We start from the raw sequence: 20513 nt of genomic DNA, 5'->3' as shown, positions 1-20513 counted from the left end.
CTGTCAGAATCAACTTTTCTAGAATTCTGGAATCTAATCCAAAACTTACAAAAAAAACCAACAAAATGCTTAATGAAGAGACTACTAAATTGCAGTAAGAGGGCGCTGTGATATTTTAACCTACCCACTTACTATCCCCAGCTCCCCAGCTCAGTGGCAGCCTTGAAGACAAAGACACACATTCCTGGTGTGGGCCGCTGGTACTAGAGGGAGCAATTCAGACCTTACCCTCCAGAATTGTGGTCGTGTGGGGCCCTATCTGGTGGCTTCCTGAGGCAACAGCTCAAGGGCTTGACTTTGCTTCACCTGCCTTAGAGCTTTCACCAGAGAAAAAGTGGCTTTCCAGCAGTGTGTGTTAAAATCTTTTTTTTTTTTTTTTTTTTTTTTTGAGACGGAGTTTCACTCTTGTTGCCCAGGCTGGAGTACAATGGTAAGATCTCAGCTCACCACAACCTCTGCCTCCTGGGTTCAAGCAGTTCTCCTGCCTCAGCCTCCCAAGTAGCTGGGATTAGAGGTATGCGCCACCATGCCTGGCTAATTTTTGGTATTTTTAGTAGAGATAGAGTTTCTCCATGTTGGTCAGGCTGGTCACAAATTCCTGACCTCAGGTGATCTGCCCGCTTCGGCCTCCCAAAGTGCTGGGATGACAGCGGGAGTCACCGTGCCGGCTTGTTAAAATCTTTCAAAGGCAAATGAATTCTCCACAGCCACCTGAGTCAAGGAATCACAGTAGAGGCAGCAATAGATACACTAAGCGGCTTGGAAAGAAAGAGGCCATGAAAGGAAACACTTGGAGGGAATAAGGGCTTTGAAAAGCTTCCTTGTGTGCCAGGACATTCAGAAGGCTAGATGCATGACTAGGGCTAGAGGGGGACTCAGAAAATACCAGAGAAAACCTGATGCTCTTACCTCTGCCTGAACTTTAGGCTCTGCACAAGCAGGAAGTGAAAACTAAAGCAGAATTGTAAACAGCTTGGCTAAGTATTGAAAGACTGCTTCAATACACAGCCATGGTGGGCCAGGCGCAGTGGCTCAAGCCTGTAATCCCAGCACTTACAGGGAGTTTCTTGTGTTTGCTTCTTTTTTTTTTTTTTTTTTTTTTTTTTTTTTGAGACGGAGTCTCGCTCTGTGGCCCAGGCTGGAGTGCAGTGGCCGGATCTCAGCTCACTGCAAGCTCCACCTCCTGGGTTCACGCCATTCTCCTGCCTCAGCCTCCCGAGTAGCTGGGACTACAGGCGCCCGCCACCTCGCCCGGCTAGTTTTTTGTATTTTTTAGTAGAGACGGGGTTTCACCGTGTCAGCCAGGATGGTCTCGATCTTCTGACCTCGTGATCCGCCCGTCTCGGCCTCCCAAAGTGCTGGGATTACAGGCTTGAGCCACCGCGCCCGGCCTTGTGTTTGCTTCTATGGTTCCAGGCATTTAAGGATATCTCTGTCAAGTCACTAGCAGACCACTAAGCTAACAGAAGAGGGGCTTCCATGGCCACACATGACAAAGAATACAGACTTTCCTTCTAAAAAAAGTTTAGAGAAGTCACTAAACAGGGTGGGCGTGGTGGCTCACACGTATAATCCCTGCACTTTGGGAGGCCAAAGCAGGTGGATCACCTGAGGTCAGGAGTTTGAGACCAGCTTGGCTAGCATAGTGAAACCCTATCTCTACGAAAAATACAAAAATTAGCTGGGTGTGGTGGTGCACACCTGTAATCCCAGCTACTTGGGAGGCTGAGGCAGGAGAATCGCTTAAACCTGGGAGGTGGAGCTTGCAGTGACCTGAGATTTCACCACCACACTCTAGCCTGGGCCACAGAGCAAGACTCCACCCCAAAACAACAACAAAAAAAAGAAAAAAGAAAAGTCACTAAACAAACAACAATGACCCACAGCAAGCAGCAGCCACAACAAACCCTGGAGGGAGGGCATAAGCTGATTTCCAGAGTTGCCACATCATCATATTCAAAATGTTCCACTTTTCAACAAAAAAAATATGAGGCATGCAAAGAAACAAGACAATATGGTTCATATACTGGAAAAAAAAAAGAAATTAATAGAGACCAGCCACAGTGGCTCACACCTGTAATCCCAGCACTTTGGGAAGCCAAGGCAGGAGAATTGCTTGAGCCCAAGAATTCAAGACCAGCTTGGGCAACATAGTAAGACCCCATCTCTGCATATTTTTTTTAAATTAGCTTGGCATGTGGCCAGTAGACCCAACTACTCAGGAGGCTGAGATGGAAAGATCTCTTGAGTCCAAGAAGGTCAAGGTTGCAGTGAACTCTGGTCACACCACTGCAGTCCAGCCTGAGTGACAGAATGAGACTCTGTCTCGACAACAACAAAAAAAAAGAAAAGAAAGGAAAAGAAATGAAATGAATAGAAATGAGTAGGAAAAATACATAAATGAATAGAAACTATCCCTGTGGAAACTCAGACATTGAACTTACTAGACAAAGACTTTATTAAACTGTCTTAAATATGCTCAAAGAGCTAAAGGAAATCATGAAAAAAGAACTAAAGGTAGCCAGGAAACTGATGTCTCACCACCTAGAGAATAAGAATACGGAGATAGAGGCAGTGTTTCCTGAAACTGGGTTAATTCTTTATAGAAATGTGAACACTGAATTTATTTTTTAAAAAATAATAAAAATTAAAAAAAATAAAAATAGAAAACCAGAAAACATCTTATATGTACATAGGTCTTGAGTGAAGTGGCTGCCTTTTTTTCCTGCTTTTTATAGAAGAGATTGAGAATGGTACTCTAATCAAAAATAAAGTTTTGTAGTGGGACCAGGGGAGAAAAAAAAAAGAATACAGAGATAGAAATTACAGAAAGGAATCAAATAGAAACTCTGAAGCTAAAAAGCACAATAACTGAAACATAAAAACCACTAGAGGGACTCAACAGTAGATTCATAAAAAAGGCAAAATAAAGATCAGTGAATTTGAAGCTAAGTTCATTGAGATTATCCAGCTGGAGGAGAAAAAAGAAAAACAAATGAAGGAAAATAAGTAGAGCCTAAGGGACTTGCAAGACACCATACAGAATACTAATATACACATAATGAGAGTCCAAAAGGAAAAGAGAGAAAGGGAAAGAAAGAATATTTGAAGATACAATGTCCTAAAAAGTTCCAAAATTTGATGAAAGACATAAGTCTACATATCCAGGAAGCTCAAGGAACTCCAAGTAAAAGAAATTCAGAGAGATCCACACTGAGATATGTTATCAAAGGCCAAAACAAAGAGAGAATCTTGGCCAAGCATGGTGGTACATGCCTGTAATCCCAGCATTTTCCGAAGCTGAAGCAGGCGGATCACTTGAGGTCAGGAGTCCAGCCTGGCTAACATGGTGAAACCCTATCTCTACTTAAAAAAAAAAAAAAATTAGCCAGGCATGGTGGCAAGTGCCTGTAATCCCAGCTACTTGGGAGGCTGAGGCAGGAGAATTACTTGAACGTGGGAGACTGAGGTTGCAGTGAGCCAAGATCATGCCACTGCACTGCAGCCTGGGCAACAGAGCGAGACTGTCTCGAAAAGTAAAAATATAAAATAATGCTTGATATAAGAGAGAGAAAAGAAAGAGGAAGCAGTTGGAGGCATATATCAGGGATGGAGGATGGGGCGCCTGTCAGGTGATGTCAGGGGTCAGGGAATGTATGGTAATTGTATGGTGAACGCTGGCATCCAGTGGCCTAAAGGACAGGGATGCAGGAGCGCCAAATCAGCACTCACCATCTCCCAGAAGTACATGGCCATCTGTGCCCTGTTCAGCAGCAGTGCCCAAATAAGCAGGTCACTCCAGGGGGCCTGCCCAAGGTCAGCATCCAGCGAGAGCAGCGAGGTGGCCTTGTCCGAGAGCAGACACATCTGCCAGCAAAACGAGGGGTGGTGAGGACTGGCCCCTCCCTAACACTGGCCACCACCAGCCCTGCCCCTGGTTTGGCCACACCCCTGCTCTGGCCACGCCCCATTCCTGATGTAATCCCGCCCCCAGGTCCTTCCCGCGGAGTGGGGGCCCCCCCAGGTTTGCCCGGTCCTTACGCTCTCCCCGAAGCCCTGGCCTGGGTGAGGGTCCCAGGCGCCCCCGGAGGGGTACCTCGGCGCGCACATCTTCCCCAGCAGCATCCTCAGCACATGCCCCACGTCAGGGGGCCGGGGCTCCGCAGCTCCCCCTTTTTGGGCTAGGGCTTTGGTGCCTGCGCTGTGGGACGCCTGGTCCAAAAGGTTGCGGATGAGCGAGTGGGGGGGCGCCGCGCCGTAGAGTTGGGCCAGGCGCATCGGGGTCAGAAAGCGGCCCAGGCTGAGGCCGTGGGAGATGAGCAAGCGCACGAACTCGGGCCGGTCATTCAGCAGGGCGTCCATGAGGGAGGCTTCGAGATGGAAGGACTGGCGGGGGTGGGATGAATGGGGGAAGAGATTAGCTCAAAGGTTAAGGACAAGAGACGGGAGTACAAGGGTATGAGGGACGGATGGATGGATGGATGGATGGATGGATGGATGGATGGATGGATGGATGGACGGATGGATGGACAGACGGATGGATGGATGGACAGACGGATGGATGGACGGACGGACGGATGGATGGACAAACGGATGGATGGATAAAATGGATGGATGGATGGATGGATGGATGGATGGATGGATGGACGGATGGATAGATGGACGGACGGATGGATGGACAAATGGATGGATGGACAAATGGATGGATAAATAGATGGATGAATGAACAGATGAATGGATAGATGGATGTACAGGGTGGATAGATGGATAGATGGACAGACGGATGGATGGGGAGAGAGGAAACAAGTTGGGGCAGTCAGAGATGGATGGGCAATTAAGGGAAGGCTGGACAGGCCATAATGGAAGGAGGCAGGGTGGAAAGGTGTCTAAGAAGGCAGAGAGGGAGGAGAGCACAGTCCCTTTGTCAGGATGCCCAACCCCCAGGCCCTGACCCCTCACCCGCCATTGGATGTCCCCCCGAAAGAGTTCACTCTGGGCAATGTCCACGCGGTTCCAAGCTACAGCCAAACGCAGCTCATCCAGGTAGGCTGAGGCCTCCGAGCTCCCACAGGCTGGAAGGATTAGAGGGAGAGGGGGCAAGAAGTCAGGGGAGGAGGGACATCTTATGAATGCGTATTTTGCTTCTATTTTGCATGCCTGGCTTTTAAACTCTGCATAAAGGGGGTGCTACTGGGCAGAGTGTGGGGGTCTTTAAGCAGTCAGGTTATGATAAGCACAAGGTCATTTGGCTCAGGGCCAGAGCACAGACCACTCACTGGTTTACAGCCCCCAAGAAGAAAGAAAAGGAATCACTTATTCATTTAATATTTATTGAGGTATGTTATGGACCAAGCAGTGGAGAGAGAAATTGGATACAGTTCCTACCCTGAAGAAGCTGGTTCTATTGGGGAAAATATGTCCCCCCAACACATAACTACCTTTAGAGTGCTTGGTGCCCTCAGAGGTGGGCATATAATATGATTAGAACCCAGAGGAGGATATGGTCACAGAGGTATAGAGTGGCCCAAGACAGCTCCCAGAGAATGGGTGTTGAGGCAGTGCTTTGAAAGACCACCAGGATTGGGAGGTGTGCATCTAAGATGGGAAAAGGGTGTTCAAAGCAGCAGGCACAGCAGAAGCAAAGGCCTGGGTGCAAAAACAAAACAAAACAAAACAACAAAAAAAAAACCACACAGCAGATGATGACAAATGTGAGTCACACTGATTTCTGAAACTTGGGGTATGTTGTGAGGGGAAAGAGGTGACAACAGCACAAAATGAGATTGGAAAAAATCTGAACGTGAGAGGGACTCGGAGAGACCCTGGAGGTCTAAAACAGCAAGAGAGAACAAGAAACCCTTAAAAATTTGATCCAGCTATTTAGTGGATCCAAACATGTACAGTCAACAGGGGCACGAAAAGTCCCGAAGGGCATTTGTTGTGACATGGAGTTAGGTTTCCTTCTGCCTCCACTTGCTCTGTATCTATCTCCAAAACAAATTCATGTCATTCTGGTTGCTCCAAAAACTGGTGCCACAGAAAGAGAGAATCTCATGCAGTGGAGATGAGCAATGGGCTCTGGGGCAGGCAGACGTGGGTTCCAGTCCCCGGTCCACCAGTGCCAGCTGAGTGACTTCAGGCAAGCCATTGGACCTTGGGAGCCTCGGTTTCCTCATCTATGAAATGGTAAATAGTGGCACCCCCTTCAGAGCACTGTAATCAATGACAGTAACTGTGGGAGGAAGTTCCACGCTGTGGTGACTCCGCAGCTTGACCAGTGTAGCCTCTAAGGCTGTAGTTGAGGAAACAGAGGCCCAGAAAGGCAGTCACATGTCTAGGACCACATGGCTTTCTGTGCTCTTTCAAAACCCAGACGTCCATTCAGAGCGGGCTTTTCTGTGATTTTCTACAATTCTAGGAAGCTCTCCTACTTCCCCCATGGTTTCAAAAGAAGCAAACAAAATCGTTTATTTATTTATTTTTTGAGACGGAGTCTTACACTGTCGCAGGGGCTGGTGTGCAGTGGCACAATCTCGGCTCACTGCAACCTCTGCCTCCCGGGTTCAAATGATAACAGGCGCTGGCCGCCACGCCCAGCCCGGCTAATTTTTTTTGTATTTTTAGTAGAGACGGGGTTTCACTATGTTGGCCAGGCTCGTCTTGAACTCCTGACCTCGTGATCTGCCCGCCTCAGCCTCCCAAAGTGCTGGGATTATAGATGTGAGCCACCGCGCCCGGCCCAAAATCATTTGTAACATTTTGCTTTATAGGCCGGGCGTGGTGGCTCATGCCTGCAATCCTAGCACTTTGGGAGGCCAAGGTGGGTGGATTGCCTGAGCTCAGGAGTTCGAGACCAGCCTGGGTAGCACAGTGAAACCCCGTCTCTGCTAAAATACAAAAAATTAGCTGGGCATGGTGGCATGCGTCTGTAGTCCCAGCTACTTAGGAGGCTAACGCAGGAGAATCGCTTGAACCTGGGAGGCAGAGGTTGCAGTGAGCCGAGATCGCATCACTGCATTCCAGCCCGGGTGACAGAGCAAGACTCCATCTTAAATAATAATAATAATAATAATAATAGGCTGGGCGCAGTGGCTCATGCCTGTAATCCCAGCACTTTGGGAGGCCGAGGTGGGCAAATCACCTGAGGTCAGGAGTTCGAGACCAGCCTGACCAACATGGAGAAACCCCACGTCTACTAAAAATACAAAATTAGCTGGGTGTGGTGGTGCATGCCTGTAATCCCGGCTACTTGGGACACTGAGGCAGGAGAATCACTTGAACCCAGGAGGTGGAGGTTGTGGTGAGCCGAGATCACATCATTGCACTCCAGCCTGGGCAACAAGAGTGAAACTCTGTCTCAGAAATAATAATACCTTGCTTTATATTCTGCCTTAATCTGGCACCATTTGTCACCTGGACACCCGACCCTGTCCCCACCTTGTCCCTTCATACTCACCATGTTCCATACTCAACTCAGTGTCTAGCCCTCCAACTCATCTTCCCTACATCCTCATCTCAGGAACGGCCCCTCCATCTACCCAGTCAATAAGGCAGACCCCCAGGTACTGTCCTTGTTCCTTCCTGCCCCTCCCATCTCACAGGCCATCAGCCCCCAAGCTCCATGTCCCATGTCCAGCCTCCTGACTCTCTGCTGAGCCTCCCCTTCTGTCCCCCTGGCCCCAGCGGCAGCTCAAGCTTCGGCCCCCCGCAACCACTGTCACTGCAGTCTCTTCTCTCCTCCCCACTCTGCCCCCACCCACTCCCAGAGGCTCTGTTTTTGTTGTTGTTTTTTGTGACAGGGTCTTCCTCTGTCACCCAGGCTGGAGTGCAGTGGCGCCATCACAGCTCATTTCAGCTTTGAGACATCCTGGGCTCAAGCGATCCTCCTGCCTCAGCCTCCCAAGTAGCTGGAACTACAGGGACATAGTGCCGTGCCCAGCTAATTTTTTACAGAAATGGGGGTCTCATTATGCTGCCCAGGCTCGTCTCAAACTCCTGGGCTCAAGTGAACCTCCTTCCTTGGCCTTCCAAAGTGCTGTAATTACAGGCATGAGCCTTCACACTTGGCCAGAGAGTCTTTTTTATCCACACAACTGACCCTGGTCCTCTGCTGCCTCTCAAGGACAGTCTTTAGACCCTCTGCCTGGCATTTGAGGTCCTGGGTGGTTTGGCCCTACCCGCCTTACTGGCCTTGTCTCCAACACTCCCTTCATGCCAATGATACATACCAACCCTGCCAGCCTCTGACCTCTCTCCAAACATGCCCCTTCCTATGGGCTTGAGAATTATACAGACTCACATGAAAAGCCTGACCCCTGCTACTAGCCAGATGACCTTGGGCAAGTCATTTTTCCTCTCTCTGAGCCTCAGTCTCTTCATCTGCAAAATGGAGTGATAATCCTTGCAGGCAGGGAAGGGAGATGAAGGGCAAAAGAATACACCAACTGCCCAGCACTAGGCTTGCCTATGCTAGACTCTTAAGAAGCATTCATGGGCCGGGGGCAGTGGCTCATGCCTGTAATCCCAGCACTTTGGGAGGCCAAGGTGGGCAGATCACGAGGTCAGGAGGTCAAAACCATCCTGGCCAACATGGTAAAACCCCGTCTCTACTAAAAATACAAACATTAGCCAGGCGTAGTTTGCACCTGTAGTCCCAGCTTCTCCGGCGGCTGAGGCAGGAGAGTCACTTGAACCCTGGAGGTGGAGCTTGCAGTGAGCCGAGATGGCGCCACTGCACTCCAGCCTGGGCGACAGAGCGAGACACCGTCTCAAAAAAAAAAAAAAAAAAAGACCCTTCTTTCTTGCTGAAATTCCATCCATTCAACTCTGCTATCCCCAGGCCTATCAGCCATCTACAGTTCCCCCAGTGGACTGCGATCACTTACACGCTCCTGCTGGGCTTACACCACCACCCCCTCAAACCACATCTTACAGAGCTGCCTGATTTTCTCTCAGGAGGCTGCTGAGTTAAATTCCGCAGAGTGAATCAGATTTGCCCACTGAGAGTCACCTTATGCTGAAGGATGTGCCCCCAGAGGAAATGGAATCATATTAAGACGAGATTCCTCTTACTGGGCCCCCACCAGGGACCGAGCACAACTCATACCTTGCCTTGGAGGCTTATAACACTCCTGCAAGATATTATCACCACTTTCCACAGGGAGAAACTGGGGCTCAGAGAGGGGAAGCTGCTTTCTCAAGACCACACAGCAAGAAAGAGGCCAAGCTGGTTTGTTTCTTTTTGATTGTTTGTTTGTTTCTTTTTGAGACAGAGTCTCGCTCTGTCGCCCAGGCTGAAATGCAGTGGTAACCCCAGCACTTTGGGAGACTGAGGCGGGAGGATCAGTTGAGACCAGGAGTTCACGACCAGCGTGGGCAACAGAGCAAGACCTCGTCTGTACCAAAAAAAAAAAAAAAATTTTTTTAATTTACCAGGTGTAGTGGCGGGCAGGTGTGTTCCCAGCTACTCAGAAGGCTGAGGTAGGAGGATCACTTGAGCCTGGGAGGTTGAGGCTGCAATGAGCCGTGATCACACCACTGTACTCCAGACTGGCCTACAGAGCAAGACCCTGTCTCAATAAATAAATAAATAAGCCCCACCCCAGCCTCTTCCAGGTGGGTATTATGCTTCCCCGCCTTGGTTTTCATCATTCTGTCCTCCAAGCTGCCATTTCTAGTGAAATATCTGGACTTCCTCACAGGGAGACAGTGTTTTGGTTCATGTCTAGACAGAGTGCTTCACGCATACTGGAAGCATCTAGGGAAGGAAGAATGGGTGGGTGGATGGATAGATGGAAGAACAGTTGGATGGATGAATGAAAAGATGGAGGGGTAGATGGGTAAATGGATGAAAGATTAATGAATGGAGGAATGAGTGGATGAAATTGTCAGTGGATGTGTGGACGGACAGGTGAGAAGATGGATGGATGGAGGAATGAGTGGATGGAATTGTCAGTGGATGTGTGGACGGACAGGTGAGAAGATGGATGGATGGAGGAATGAGTGGATGGAATTCTCAGGAATTGTCAGTGGATGTGTGGATGGACAGGTGAGAAGATGGATGGATGGAGGAATGAGTGGATGGAATTGTCCATGGATGTGTGGACAGACAGGTGAGAAGATGGATGGATGGAGGAATGAGTGGATGGAATTCTCAGGAATTGTCGGTGGATGTGTGGATGGACAGGTGAAAGGATGGATGGATGAAAGAATGACAGATGACTGGAAGGATGGGTAGGTAAAGAGATGGAAAGATCGACCTGTACATATGGATGGATGGCTGGAAAGATGAAAGAATGGCTGGATGGATCCAATAGAGGAAAGCAGACGCTGGAACATAATGGAAGCATCCGGGAAAACTACCCAAATAGCACCATGCAAAGCCCCAAAGGGGAGAGATATTAAGAGGGGTAAAGGGGGCCTTGGATTATAGAGGGTGGATGAAGTGCCCAGGCCAGGAAAGGTGTCCAAGGTTGAACTGAGAGAGGGGGAGGACTGGAGGGTACAACTTTTACCCTTCACAAGGGCCTTCAAAACTATGGTCTCGAATTCCTCAGACCCATCCTCAGAAGAATAGACTGTCAGGAGCTCCTTCCGGGTCATAATCCTCTCCACCTGTGGAACAGCCAGTTCTGGATCCCTAGCCCAGCTCCATCCCCAGCTCCTGCTGGGCCCTGTCCAAAGGGATAGAGGAGGCCACTCCCCGCCAGGACCTAATAGTCCAGGTGCCCAGAACCCTCTACTCCTGGAACCTGGAAGTCCAGGCCCCCAGCCCCTCCTCCTTCAGACCCAGGAGCCCAAGTCCCCAGTTCCCTCCCATCTCAGGATCCAGAGTTGGGCCCCCAGTGTCATACCTGGGCCTGCAGGACCTCAGGGTCCCCTTTGGGAAAGAAACGCCTGATTCGATCCCGGGCTTCACCTTGCCTGGCTCCCCCACTCCCTGGGGCCAGAGTGTCTTCCAGGGTCTCCGCCAGGCAGTCCGCAGCTCCCCCAGAGCCGGCCACGAGGAGACAGGGGAGCTGAGCCTGGGTGGCGTTCTCTATTTGCTACAGGATAAAGGGGAGAGTCACGTCAGAGAAGGCAGGATATTCACCCTACCCGGAGTCAGACCGCCAGACCCTCCCTAAGACTCAGGACCCAGGAGTCCTAGCCCCCAACTCTCCTTCCCCCTTAGATCCAGGCATCCAGGCCCCTGTACCGTCAACATCTTCTCATCACCATCGATCAGGAGGAGTAGGACAGGGATGTCAATTCCAGTCCCTGAGGCAAGAAGAGAAGGGGGCTTGATTACCTCCCATCAGCCTTTGCTGGAGATAGGAGAAAACCACATATCCCAGGAGTCCCTGGGGCAAATATCAGCCTTGTCCTAATCTTCTGTTCAGAGGCTCATTGGAATTGTCATTTCTTTTTTTAATTAATTATGTATTTATTTTAGAAATGAGGGTCTTGCTGTGTTGGCCAGGGTGCTCTCGAACTCCTGGCCTCAAGCAATCCTCCCAACTTAGCCTCCCAAAGTGCTGGGATTACAGGCATGAGCCACCGCACCAGCCTAACTTTTGAAACAGGGTGTCACTCTATCACCCAGGCTGGAGTGCAGGGGCATGATCACACCTCACTGCAGTCTTGATCCTCCTACTTTAGCCTCCTAAGTAGCTGGGACCACAGGCATGCACCACCGTGCCCAGCTAACTTTTTAATTTTTGGTAGAGACGGAGGTCTTGCCATCTTGCCCAGGCTGGTCTCGAACTCCTGGACTCAAGGGATCCTCCCACCTTGGCCTCCCAAAGTGCTGGAATTACAGCTGTGAGCCAGCGTGCCCGGCCAGAATTGTCATGTCTTTGAACACTTCAGGAGGGAGCTAGATTTTGAAGACAGTAATGCTTAACTTCCCCAGGGAGGAGGGGGCTGAGGACCTGGACTCCTGAGTCTCTGAATGAGGCAGGTGTTTCTTGCATGAGTCAATCCTGTAATTGATTAACCATCAGGAGCCAGAGGGAGTGAAAGTTCAAAGAGAAAGTAAAGGAAATGGGAATAGAAATGGCTATCCAAACACAATATAGGTATGTACTAAAATCCAAATGCACCATAAAGATAAGATTATACTAACTCTATTCCCATTAAAATTAGAAACTAGGCCAGGCGAGGTGGCTCACGCCTGTAATCCCACCACTTTGGAAGGCCGAGGCGGGTGGATTACCTGAGGTCAGGAGTTCAAAACCAGCATGACCAACATGGTGAAACCTCATCTCTACTAAAAATACAAACATTAGGCCAGGTGCGGTGGCTCACGCCTGTAATCCCAGCACTTTGGGAAGCCGAGGCGGGCAGATCACGAGGTCAGGAGTTCGAGATCAGCCTGACCAACATGGTGAAACCCCGTCTCTACTAAACATACAAAAATTAGCCGGGCATGGTGGCACATGCCTGTATCCCAGCTACTCAGGAGTTTGAGGCAGGAGAATCGCTTGAACCCAGGAGGCGGAGGTTGCAGTGAGCCAAGATCATGCCACTGCACTCCAGCCTGGGTGACAAAGCGAGACTCCGTCTCAAAAAAACACGAAAATTTGCCGGGCATTGTGCCACATGCCTGTGGTCCCAGATACTCAGGAGGCTGAGGCAGGAGAATCACTTGAGCCCAGGAGGCAGAGGTTGTAGTGAGCTGTGATTGCACCACTGCACTCCAGCCTGGGCAACAGAGAGAGACCCTTTTTCAAAAAAAAAGAAAGAAAGAAAGAAAATTATGAGATACCTGGGAATTAATTCATCCAGAAAGGCACAGGATATTTATGAGGAATCTTACAAATTTTATTTAAGGACAGGTCTAATAAGTGGAAAAACTAACAGTAAGTCAACTTGTCACAAATTAACATATAAATTCAATACAGCCTGGAGAAAAAGGGAGGTTAAGAGGAAGTTTGGAGGTGTTTACCCCATTTTGAATGGAACAGAATCATTTTAAACTTCATATGGAAAAATAAGTGTCAGAGAAGAGCCAAGAAATTGTTCAGAAAGGACAGTGAGAAGGAGCTTTCATTAACATATATTAAAGCATCTTTATTTATTTATTTATTTATTTATTTATTTTTATGATTGAGACAGGGTCTCACTCTGTCTCCCAGGCTGGAGTGCAGTGATACCATCTCGGTTCACTGCAGCCTCCACTTCCTGAGCTCAAGTGATCCTCCCACCTCAGCCTCCCCAGTAGCTGGGACTACAGGCATGTGCCACCATGCCTGGCAATTTATTTTTATTTTTATTTTTGTAGAGATGGGGTTTCATTATGTTGCCAGGCTGGTCTTGAATTCCTGAGTTCAAGTGATCCACCCGCCTCGGCCTCCTAAAGTGCTGGATTACAGGCGTGAGCCACCACACCTGGCCTTAAAACATCTTTAAACTGCTGTAATCAAAGCATAGTTTGGCCCCAGGAATATATAAGTAGAGGAAAAAAAAGTTTTCAAAACGGATTTCAACAGATAAAGGATCTGAATACGCAACCACAAGAATTTCTATTCAGCTAGGAAAGGATGGTTTATTTATTAAATGGTCATAAAGAAAACATAGCTTCTCATTTGGATGAACAGAAATATAGACTCGTGACCTCAAAATATGTAAAAAATCATTTCCAGATGGATTAAAGGTTTAAATATAAAACTATGAGATATTAAAAGACGACTTAGGAGAATATTTGTCTTGGAGTGGGATGAGCCTTTCTAAGACAGGCAGCCAAGGGGTTATAAAAGAGACAAAAGCTATATCTAACCCCATGAAAACGATAGGATTTTTTTATAGCAATAGACACCATATAAAAGTCGCTTTTTACATTTTGTTGCTGGGCGCAATGGCTTATGCCTGTAATCCCAGCATTCTGGGAGGCCAAGGTGGGTGGATTGCTTGAGCTCAGGAGTTCGAGACCAGCTTGGGCAACATGGCAAAATCCCGCTTCTACCGAAAACACAAAAAATTAGCTGGGCGTGGTGTGATGATGTGCACCCGTGGTTCTAGCTACTCAGGAGGCTGAGGTGGAAGGATTCCTTGAGCCCAGGAGGCGGAGATTGCAGTGAGCCAAGATCACACCACTGCACCACTGCACTTCAGCCTGGGTGACAGAGTGAGACCCTACCTCAAAAAAAAAAAAAAAAAAAAAAAAAGACCTTTTGTTTAGCATCATTTGTAGTGTCAAACATTAGTAAACCTTAGATATCCATAAACTGGGATTTTTTTTTATTTTTTTAAACTGTAATCCCATGAAAGATTCGATTGGGGAATTTTTTTTTTTTCTTTTTTTTTTTTTTAGAGGAAGTCTCGCTCTGTCGCCCAGGCTGGAGTGCAGTGGCATGATCTCCGCTCACTGTAACCTCCGCCTCCCAGGTTCAAGTGATTCTCCTGCCTCAGCTTCCCGAGTAGCTGGGATAACAGACGCGCGGCACCATGCCTGGTTAATTGTTTGTATTTTTAGTAGAGATGGGGTTTCACCATGTTGGCCAGGCTGGTCTCGAACCCCTGACCTCAGGTGATCTGCCTGCCTAAGTCTCCCAAAGTGAGCTCACAGGCGTGAGCCACTGCACCTGGCCTTAGATTGGGGAAATTTTTAAATTAACAGATGGGGACAGGCACGGTGGCTCATGCCTGTAATCTTAGTACTTTGGGAGGCCAAGGTTGGTGGACCACTTTAGCCTAGGAGTTCAAGACTGGCCTGGGCTACATAGAGAGACCTCACCTCTACAAAGAATACAAAAATTAGCTCAGTGTGATGGCATGTGCCTGTTGTCCCAGTTACTCGGGAAGCTGAGGTGGGAGGATCACCTGAGCCTGGGGAGGTTGAGATTACAGTGAGCCATGATTGTGCCATTGCACACAGCCTGGGTGACAGTGAGGCCCAGTCTCAAACAAAGAAAAAGCAAAGGATACATCCTTACTAAGGAAGATCATGCAGCAATTAGGAGAAGCAGCAAGATAGAGAAGTTTATCTTGCTATCTTAAGGATGGTCATGAAAAATGTGTAAGCCAGGTGCAATGGCTCATGCCTGTAATCATAGCACTTTGGGATGCCAAGGTAGGCAGATCACCTGAAGTCAGGAGTTCGAGACCAGCCTGGCCAACATGGTGAAATCCCATCTCTATTAAAAATACAAAAATTACCTGGTGTGGTAGCAGGCATCTGTAATCCCAGCTACTCGGGAAGCTGAGGCAGGAGAATTGCTTGAACCCAGGAGGCAGAGGCTGCAGTGAGCCAAGGTCGCGCCACTACACTCCAGCCTGGACAACAGAGCGAGACTCCATCTCAAGATAAAAAATGCATCAAGCTCTCCCCCTTCGTGCATTTTTCTGTATGCATGAGAGATTTCAAAATAAAGTCTGTTTGTTTGTTTGTTCGTTTGAGATGGAGTCTTGCTCTCTCATCCAGTGGCTTGATCGTGGTTCACTGCAACCTCCACCTCCCGGGTTCAAGCAATTCTCTCACCTTAGCCTCCCAAGTAGCTGGGATTACAGGCACACAACACCACAACTGGCTAATTTTTTGAAATTTTTTATTCTTTATTATTATTATTGTTATTTGGTAGAGACAAGGTCTTGCTCTGTTACCCAGGCTGGTCTTGAATTCCTGGCCTCAAGCAATCCTTCTGCCTCGGCCTCCCAAAGTGTTGGGGTTACTGATGTGAGTTACCTCACTCCCAGACAGAGGTTTTGTTTTTGTTTTTGTTTTTAATTTATTTTTTGTTTGTTTGTTTTTAATTAATTAATTTTTTTTGAGATGGAGTCTCGCTCTGTTGCCCAGGTTGGAGTGCAGTGGCGCGATCTCGGCTCACTGCAAGCTCCGCCTCCCGGGTTCCCGCCATTCTCCTGCCTCAGCCTCCCGAGTAGCTGGGACTACAGGCGCCCGCCGCCACGCCCGGCTAATTTTTTGTATTTTTAGTAGAGACGGGGTTTCACCGTGTTAGCCAGGATGGTCTCGATCTCCTGACCTTGTGATCCACCCGCCTCGGCTTCCCAAAGTGCTGGGATTACAGACGTGAGCCACCGCGCCCGGCCTCAGAGGTTTTTAAAAACATGAATAATGATGGGGAAAGACACTTAACCATAGGTAATTCCCCAAATTTCGGCCAGACCAAACTACTGGGATCTTGAGCACTGGGGTCGTGGGTTGTGGGTCATGGGTTCAAGAAGCCACGCACCTCCCACGCCGGTCTTCTGCTGCGAGATGTAGGACTCCAGGCGCAAGCGGAAGCGGCTCTCGCCCCCCAGGCGGCAGTGCGTGCCGTCGTCCACCAGGAAGAAGGCCGAGTAGTTGTAGTCCAGGGGAAACTGGACGCCGTCCTCCGGGTCGCCGTGCCACCGGTACCTCGCAGGGAACGAGCCCTAGGGGAAAAATGGCCAGACCAGGGCGTCTCCTCATCAGGGCCCGGACAGACACAAGCCCCTCCTCCTCCCTCAGACCCAGGAGTCCGGGCCCCTCCTCCTCCCTCAGACCCAGGAGTCCACATCCCCAGCCCCTCCTCCCTCAGACCCAGGAGTCCAGACCCCGGCCCCTCCTCCCTCAGACCCAGGAGTCCGGGCCCCCAGCCCCTCCTCCCTCAGACCCAGGAGTCCGGGCCCCCAGCCCCTCTTCCCTCAGACCCAGGAGTCCAGACCCCTCCTCCTCCCTCAGACCCAGGAGTCCAGACCCCTCCTCCTCCCTCAGACCCAGGAGTCCAGACCCCGAACCCCTCCTCCCTCAGACCCAGGAGTCCAGACCCCTCCTCCTCCCTCAGACCCAGGAGTCCAGACCCCTCCTCCTCCCTCAGACCCAGGAGTCCAGACCCCGAACCCCTCCTCCCTCAGACCCAGGAGTCCAGACCCCTCCTCCTCCCTCAGACCCAGGAGTCCAGACCCCTCCTCCTCCCTCAGACCCAGGAGTCCAGACCCCGAACCCCTCCTCCCTCAGACCCAGGAGTCCGGGCCCCCAGCCCCCTCCTCCCTCAGACCCAGGAGTCCAGATCCCGGCCCCTCCTCCCTCAGACCCAGGAGTCCAGACCCCAGCCCCTCCTCCCTCAGACCCAGGGGTCCGGGCCCCCGGCCTCTCCTTCCTCAGACTTCAGGAGTCCAGGCCTCCAGTCCCTTTTCTCCAAGTCCCTGGGTCGTACCTTGGGGTTGGTGAGGGTGTCTCTATTCCGGACCACACCCCAGGGGGCCACGCCCATGGCCACCACCTTGGTGCCCCCAGTGCTGGCCGTCTGATGGTCCCGCACAGCCACACCAACATGCCGGCCGATGCCCGTGTGCAGACCCCCAGTGACAATCCAGGCTCCTACGCAGACGCCGAGGAACATGCAGAGGCAGAGGGAGAAAAACCAAGAGTAAGACAGAGACACACACGCAGACTGGGTGGCGGGGGAGGCCACCCAGAGTCGTGGGGGAGACGGCAGGCAGGCCAAGGCCCGGGAGACAGCCCCCACCCACCCTCGGTCACCTGTGCTCTGGGCAGCCCGCACCAGCCCACGACGCAGCAGGTCCTGCAGCCAGGTCTGGAGGACGGGGCCCCCCGACCCCCCCAGCACTGACACCACCAGGTTCGGGGCACGGAAGCCCCACGTGCGTGTGACCAGACTATAAACTGTAGCTGGATCCGTTCGGTCAGAGAGCCGGAGGAACTGTGGACACATGGAAGCGGGGGACACAGGGAGGGGGACGGAGACCCAGAGAGAGAGGGACAGAGACCCAGAGAGAGGGGGACAGAGACCCAGAGAGAGGGGGACAGAGACCCAGAGAGAGGGGGGAGAGAGACCCAGAGAGAGAGAGACAGAGACCCAGAGAGAGAGAGACAGAGACCCAGAGACCCAGAGAGAGAGGGGACAGAGACCCAGAGAGGGAGAGGGAGAGACAGAGACCCAGAGAGAGGGGGACAGAGACCCAGAGAGAGAGGGACAGAGACCCAGAGAGAGGGGGACAGAGACCCAGAGAGAGGGGGACAGAGACCCAGAGAGAGGGGGACAGAGACCCAGAGAGAGGGGGACAGAGACCCAGAGAGAGGGGGACAGAGACCCAGAGAGAGGGGGACAGAGACCCAGAGAGATGGGACACAGACCCAGAGAGAGAGGGAGAGAGACCCAGAGAGAGAGGGACAGAGACCCAGAGAGAGGGGGACACAGACCCAGAGAGAGAGGGAGAGAGACCCAGAGAGATGGGGACACAGACCCAGAGAGATGGGACACAGACCCAGAGAGAGGGGGACAGAGACCCAGAGAGAGAGGGGAGAGACCCAGAGAGAGAGGGACAGAGACCCAGAGAGAGGGGGACAGAGACCCAGAGAGAGAGGGGGACAGAGACCCAGAGACAGAGGGGGACAGAGACCCAGAGAGAGGGAGAGAGACCCAGAGAGAGGGGGACAGAGACCCAGAGAGAGGGGGACAGAGACCCAGAGAGAGGGGGACAGAGACCCAGAGAGAGGGGGACAGAGACCCAGAGAGATGGGACACAGACCCAGAGAGAGAGAGAGACAGAGACCCAGAGAGAGAGGGACACAGACCCAGAGAGAGGGAGAGACCCAGAGAGGGGACACAGACCCAGAGAGATGGGACACAGACCCAGAGAGAGGGGGACAGAGACCCAGAGAGAGAGGGACAGAGACCCAGAGACAGAGGGAGACAGAGACCCAGAGACAGATGGGGACAGAGACCCAGAGAGAGAGGGACAGAGACCCAGAGAGATGGGGACACAGACCCAGAGAGATGGGACAGAGACCCAGAGAAAAGGGGAAACAGAGACCCGGAGAGATGGGGACAGAGACCCGGAGAAACGGGGACAGAGACCCAGAGAGAGGGGGACAGAGACCCAGAGAGATGGGGACAGAGACCCAGAGAGAGGGGGACAGAGACCCAGAGAGAGAGAGAGGGACAGAGACCCAGAGAAAAGGGGAAACAGAGACCCAGAGAGAGAGGGGGACAGAGACCCAGAGAGAGGGGGACAGAGACCCAGAGAGAGAGGGGGACAGAGACCCAGAGAGAGAGAGACAGAGACAGAGGGAGACAGAGACACAGAGAGAGGGGGACAGAGACCCAGAGAGAGAGGGGGACAGAGACCCAGAGAGAGGGGGACAGAGACCCAGAGAGAGGGGGAGACAGGAGGGAGGACAGAGACCAGAGAGAGAGGGGGACAGAGACCCAGAGAGAGAGGGGGACAGAGACCCAGAGAGAGGGGGACAGAGACCCAGAGAGAGAGGGGGACAGAGACCCAGAGAGAGGGGGACAGAGACCCAGAGAGAGAGAGACAGAGGGGGAGACAGAGACCAGAGAGAGGGGGACAGAGACCCAGAGAGAGAGGGGGACAGAGACCCAGAGAGAGGGGGACAGAGACCCAGAGAGAGGGGGACAGAGACCCAGAGACAGAGGGGGACAGAGACCCAGAGACAGAGGGGGACAGAGACCCAGAGAGAGGGGGACAGAGACAGAGGGACACAGAGACACAGAGACACAGAGAGAAGGAGACCACCTCAGAGAGAAGACAGGTGGGGCGGAGGGGACACAGAGAGCAAAGACAAGGATGGGCGGAGGGGGCCAGCGTTCAGCGTGGGCGTCCCGGCTCCACTCTGGAGCCCCGAGCATGCAGCCCCCTGGTGCCCGGGCCCTGCCCACACAGGCCTGCCTCACATTGCTGTGCTTGCGGCCGGCCCCCATGAAGTCCAGCTCTCCGTAGGCATCGGTGGGCTTCTCCGTGGTGTGTGCATCGCTGTCCCACACGGTCACCACGGCTGCCCCGAAGGCATCCTCCATGGCCACTGCAGGGTGGGCGGTCCGGGGGCGCCCACACTGGCACAAGGTCCCTCTGGGGGTGCAGGGCGGAGCGTGAACCCAGGGCTGCCCCCCGACCCCAGCATCCGGTCGGTGTGTTCATGCTTCTGTAGAGGGGCTGTTGACACTGACCCCGCACCCGCAGAGGCAGAGTCCACGCTGCCTCTGGCCCTGGCTCTGACCGCCTCAGGGAGAGACTGGAGCCGAGGACAGTCCCCCTTCCCCATGAGAAGGAAGCCAGTGAGTCCAGAAAGCCTGAGCAGGAAGAGGTGGGTCACCGTCATCTGTGGAGCCTCAAGTGCAAAGGCAGAGGGCCACTGGGGGTATCCTCGCTGTGCCCCCATCCAAACACAAGATGTTCACCAAGAGAAAGAACATCCAGAGGGTAACTTAGGGACAGCCCACGTGCTAGGGGCTGACGTGGCTGTGTGACTTTGGGCGAGCGGCTTCACCTCTCTGAGCCTAAATTTCCTCCTCTAATGAAAAGACAATAATAGCGCAGCCTACTCCAGGGAGCTATGAGGAGCCAGGGAAAGAACGCAGTGTTTCCTGAAATGGGGCTCGCATACCAGTCCCAGCCAGAGGCAACGCGACACGAACTTCACACGGAGCTTAAAATAACCTTGAATAACGCAGTGAGAAAGTCATTCCTTTTTCAGTTCTCCTGACGACTGTCAAGGAGAGAGGCTCAGCTGGGTGCTAGAATATTTTTGAATGCCTAACCCTTTGCTACTCTTTTGAACGAGAAAA

The 20513-nt window shown here is 51.6% G+C and overlaps 1 protein-coding gene across 5 annotated transcripts in view; it reads right to left on the bottom strand.

Annotated features, from left to right (window-relative positions):
- TRPM4 (transient receptor potential cation channel subfamily M member 4) overlaps nucleotides 1-20513 on the bottom strand; it is a 49893-nt gene that overhangs the window by 21935 nt on the left and 7445 nt on the right. For 2 of the 5 annotated variants that reach the window (XM_050772378.1, XM_050772379.1), the window contains exons 3-12: nucleotides 19623-19797; nucleotides 17447-17627; nucleotides 17121-17284; nucleotides 16173-16356; nucleotides 11198-11259; nucleotides 10854-11045; nucleotides 10515-10614; nucleotides 4960-5072; nucleotides 4042-4386; nucleotides 3733-3867 (exon numbers count right to left, since the gene is read on the bottom strand). In XM_050772378.1, coding sequence (XP_050628335.1) covers nucleotides 3733-3867; nucleotides 4042-4386; nucleotides 4960-5072; nucleotides 10515-10614; nucleotides 10854-11045; nucleotides 11198-11259; nucleotides 16173-16356; nucleotides 17121-17284; nucleotides 17447-17627; nucleotides 19623-19797 — 1651 coding nt within the window. Of the gene's footprint in view, nucleotides 1-3732; nucleotides 3868-4041; nucleotides 4387-4959; nucleotides 5073-10514; nucleotides 10615-10853; nucleotides 11046-11197; nucleotides 11260-16172; nucleotides 16357-17120; nucleotides 17285-17446; nucleotides 17628-19622; nucleotides 19798-20513 lie in introns of those variants that run through there. The other 3 variants (XM_050772380.1, XM_050772381.1, XM_050772382.1) reach the window with 3 other exon arrangements.

Source organism: Macaca thibetana, chromosome 19 (assembly GCF_024542745.1).
Source record: "Macaca thibetana thibetana isolate TM-01 chromosome 19, ASM2454274v1, whole genome shotgun sequence".
Taxonomy (NCBI): domain Eukaryota; kingdom Metazoa; phylum Chordata; class Mammalia; order Primates; family Cercopithecidae; genus Macaca; species Macaca thibetana.
The sequence above is the reverse complement of the archived record's forward strand: the minus strand, read 5'-3'. Positions and strand labels throughout refer to the sequence as shown.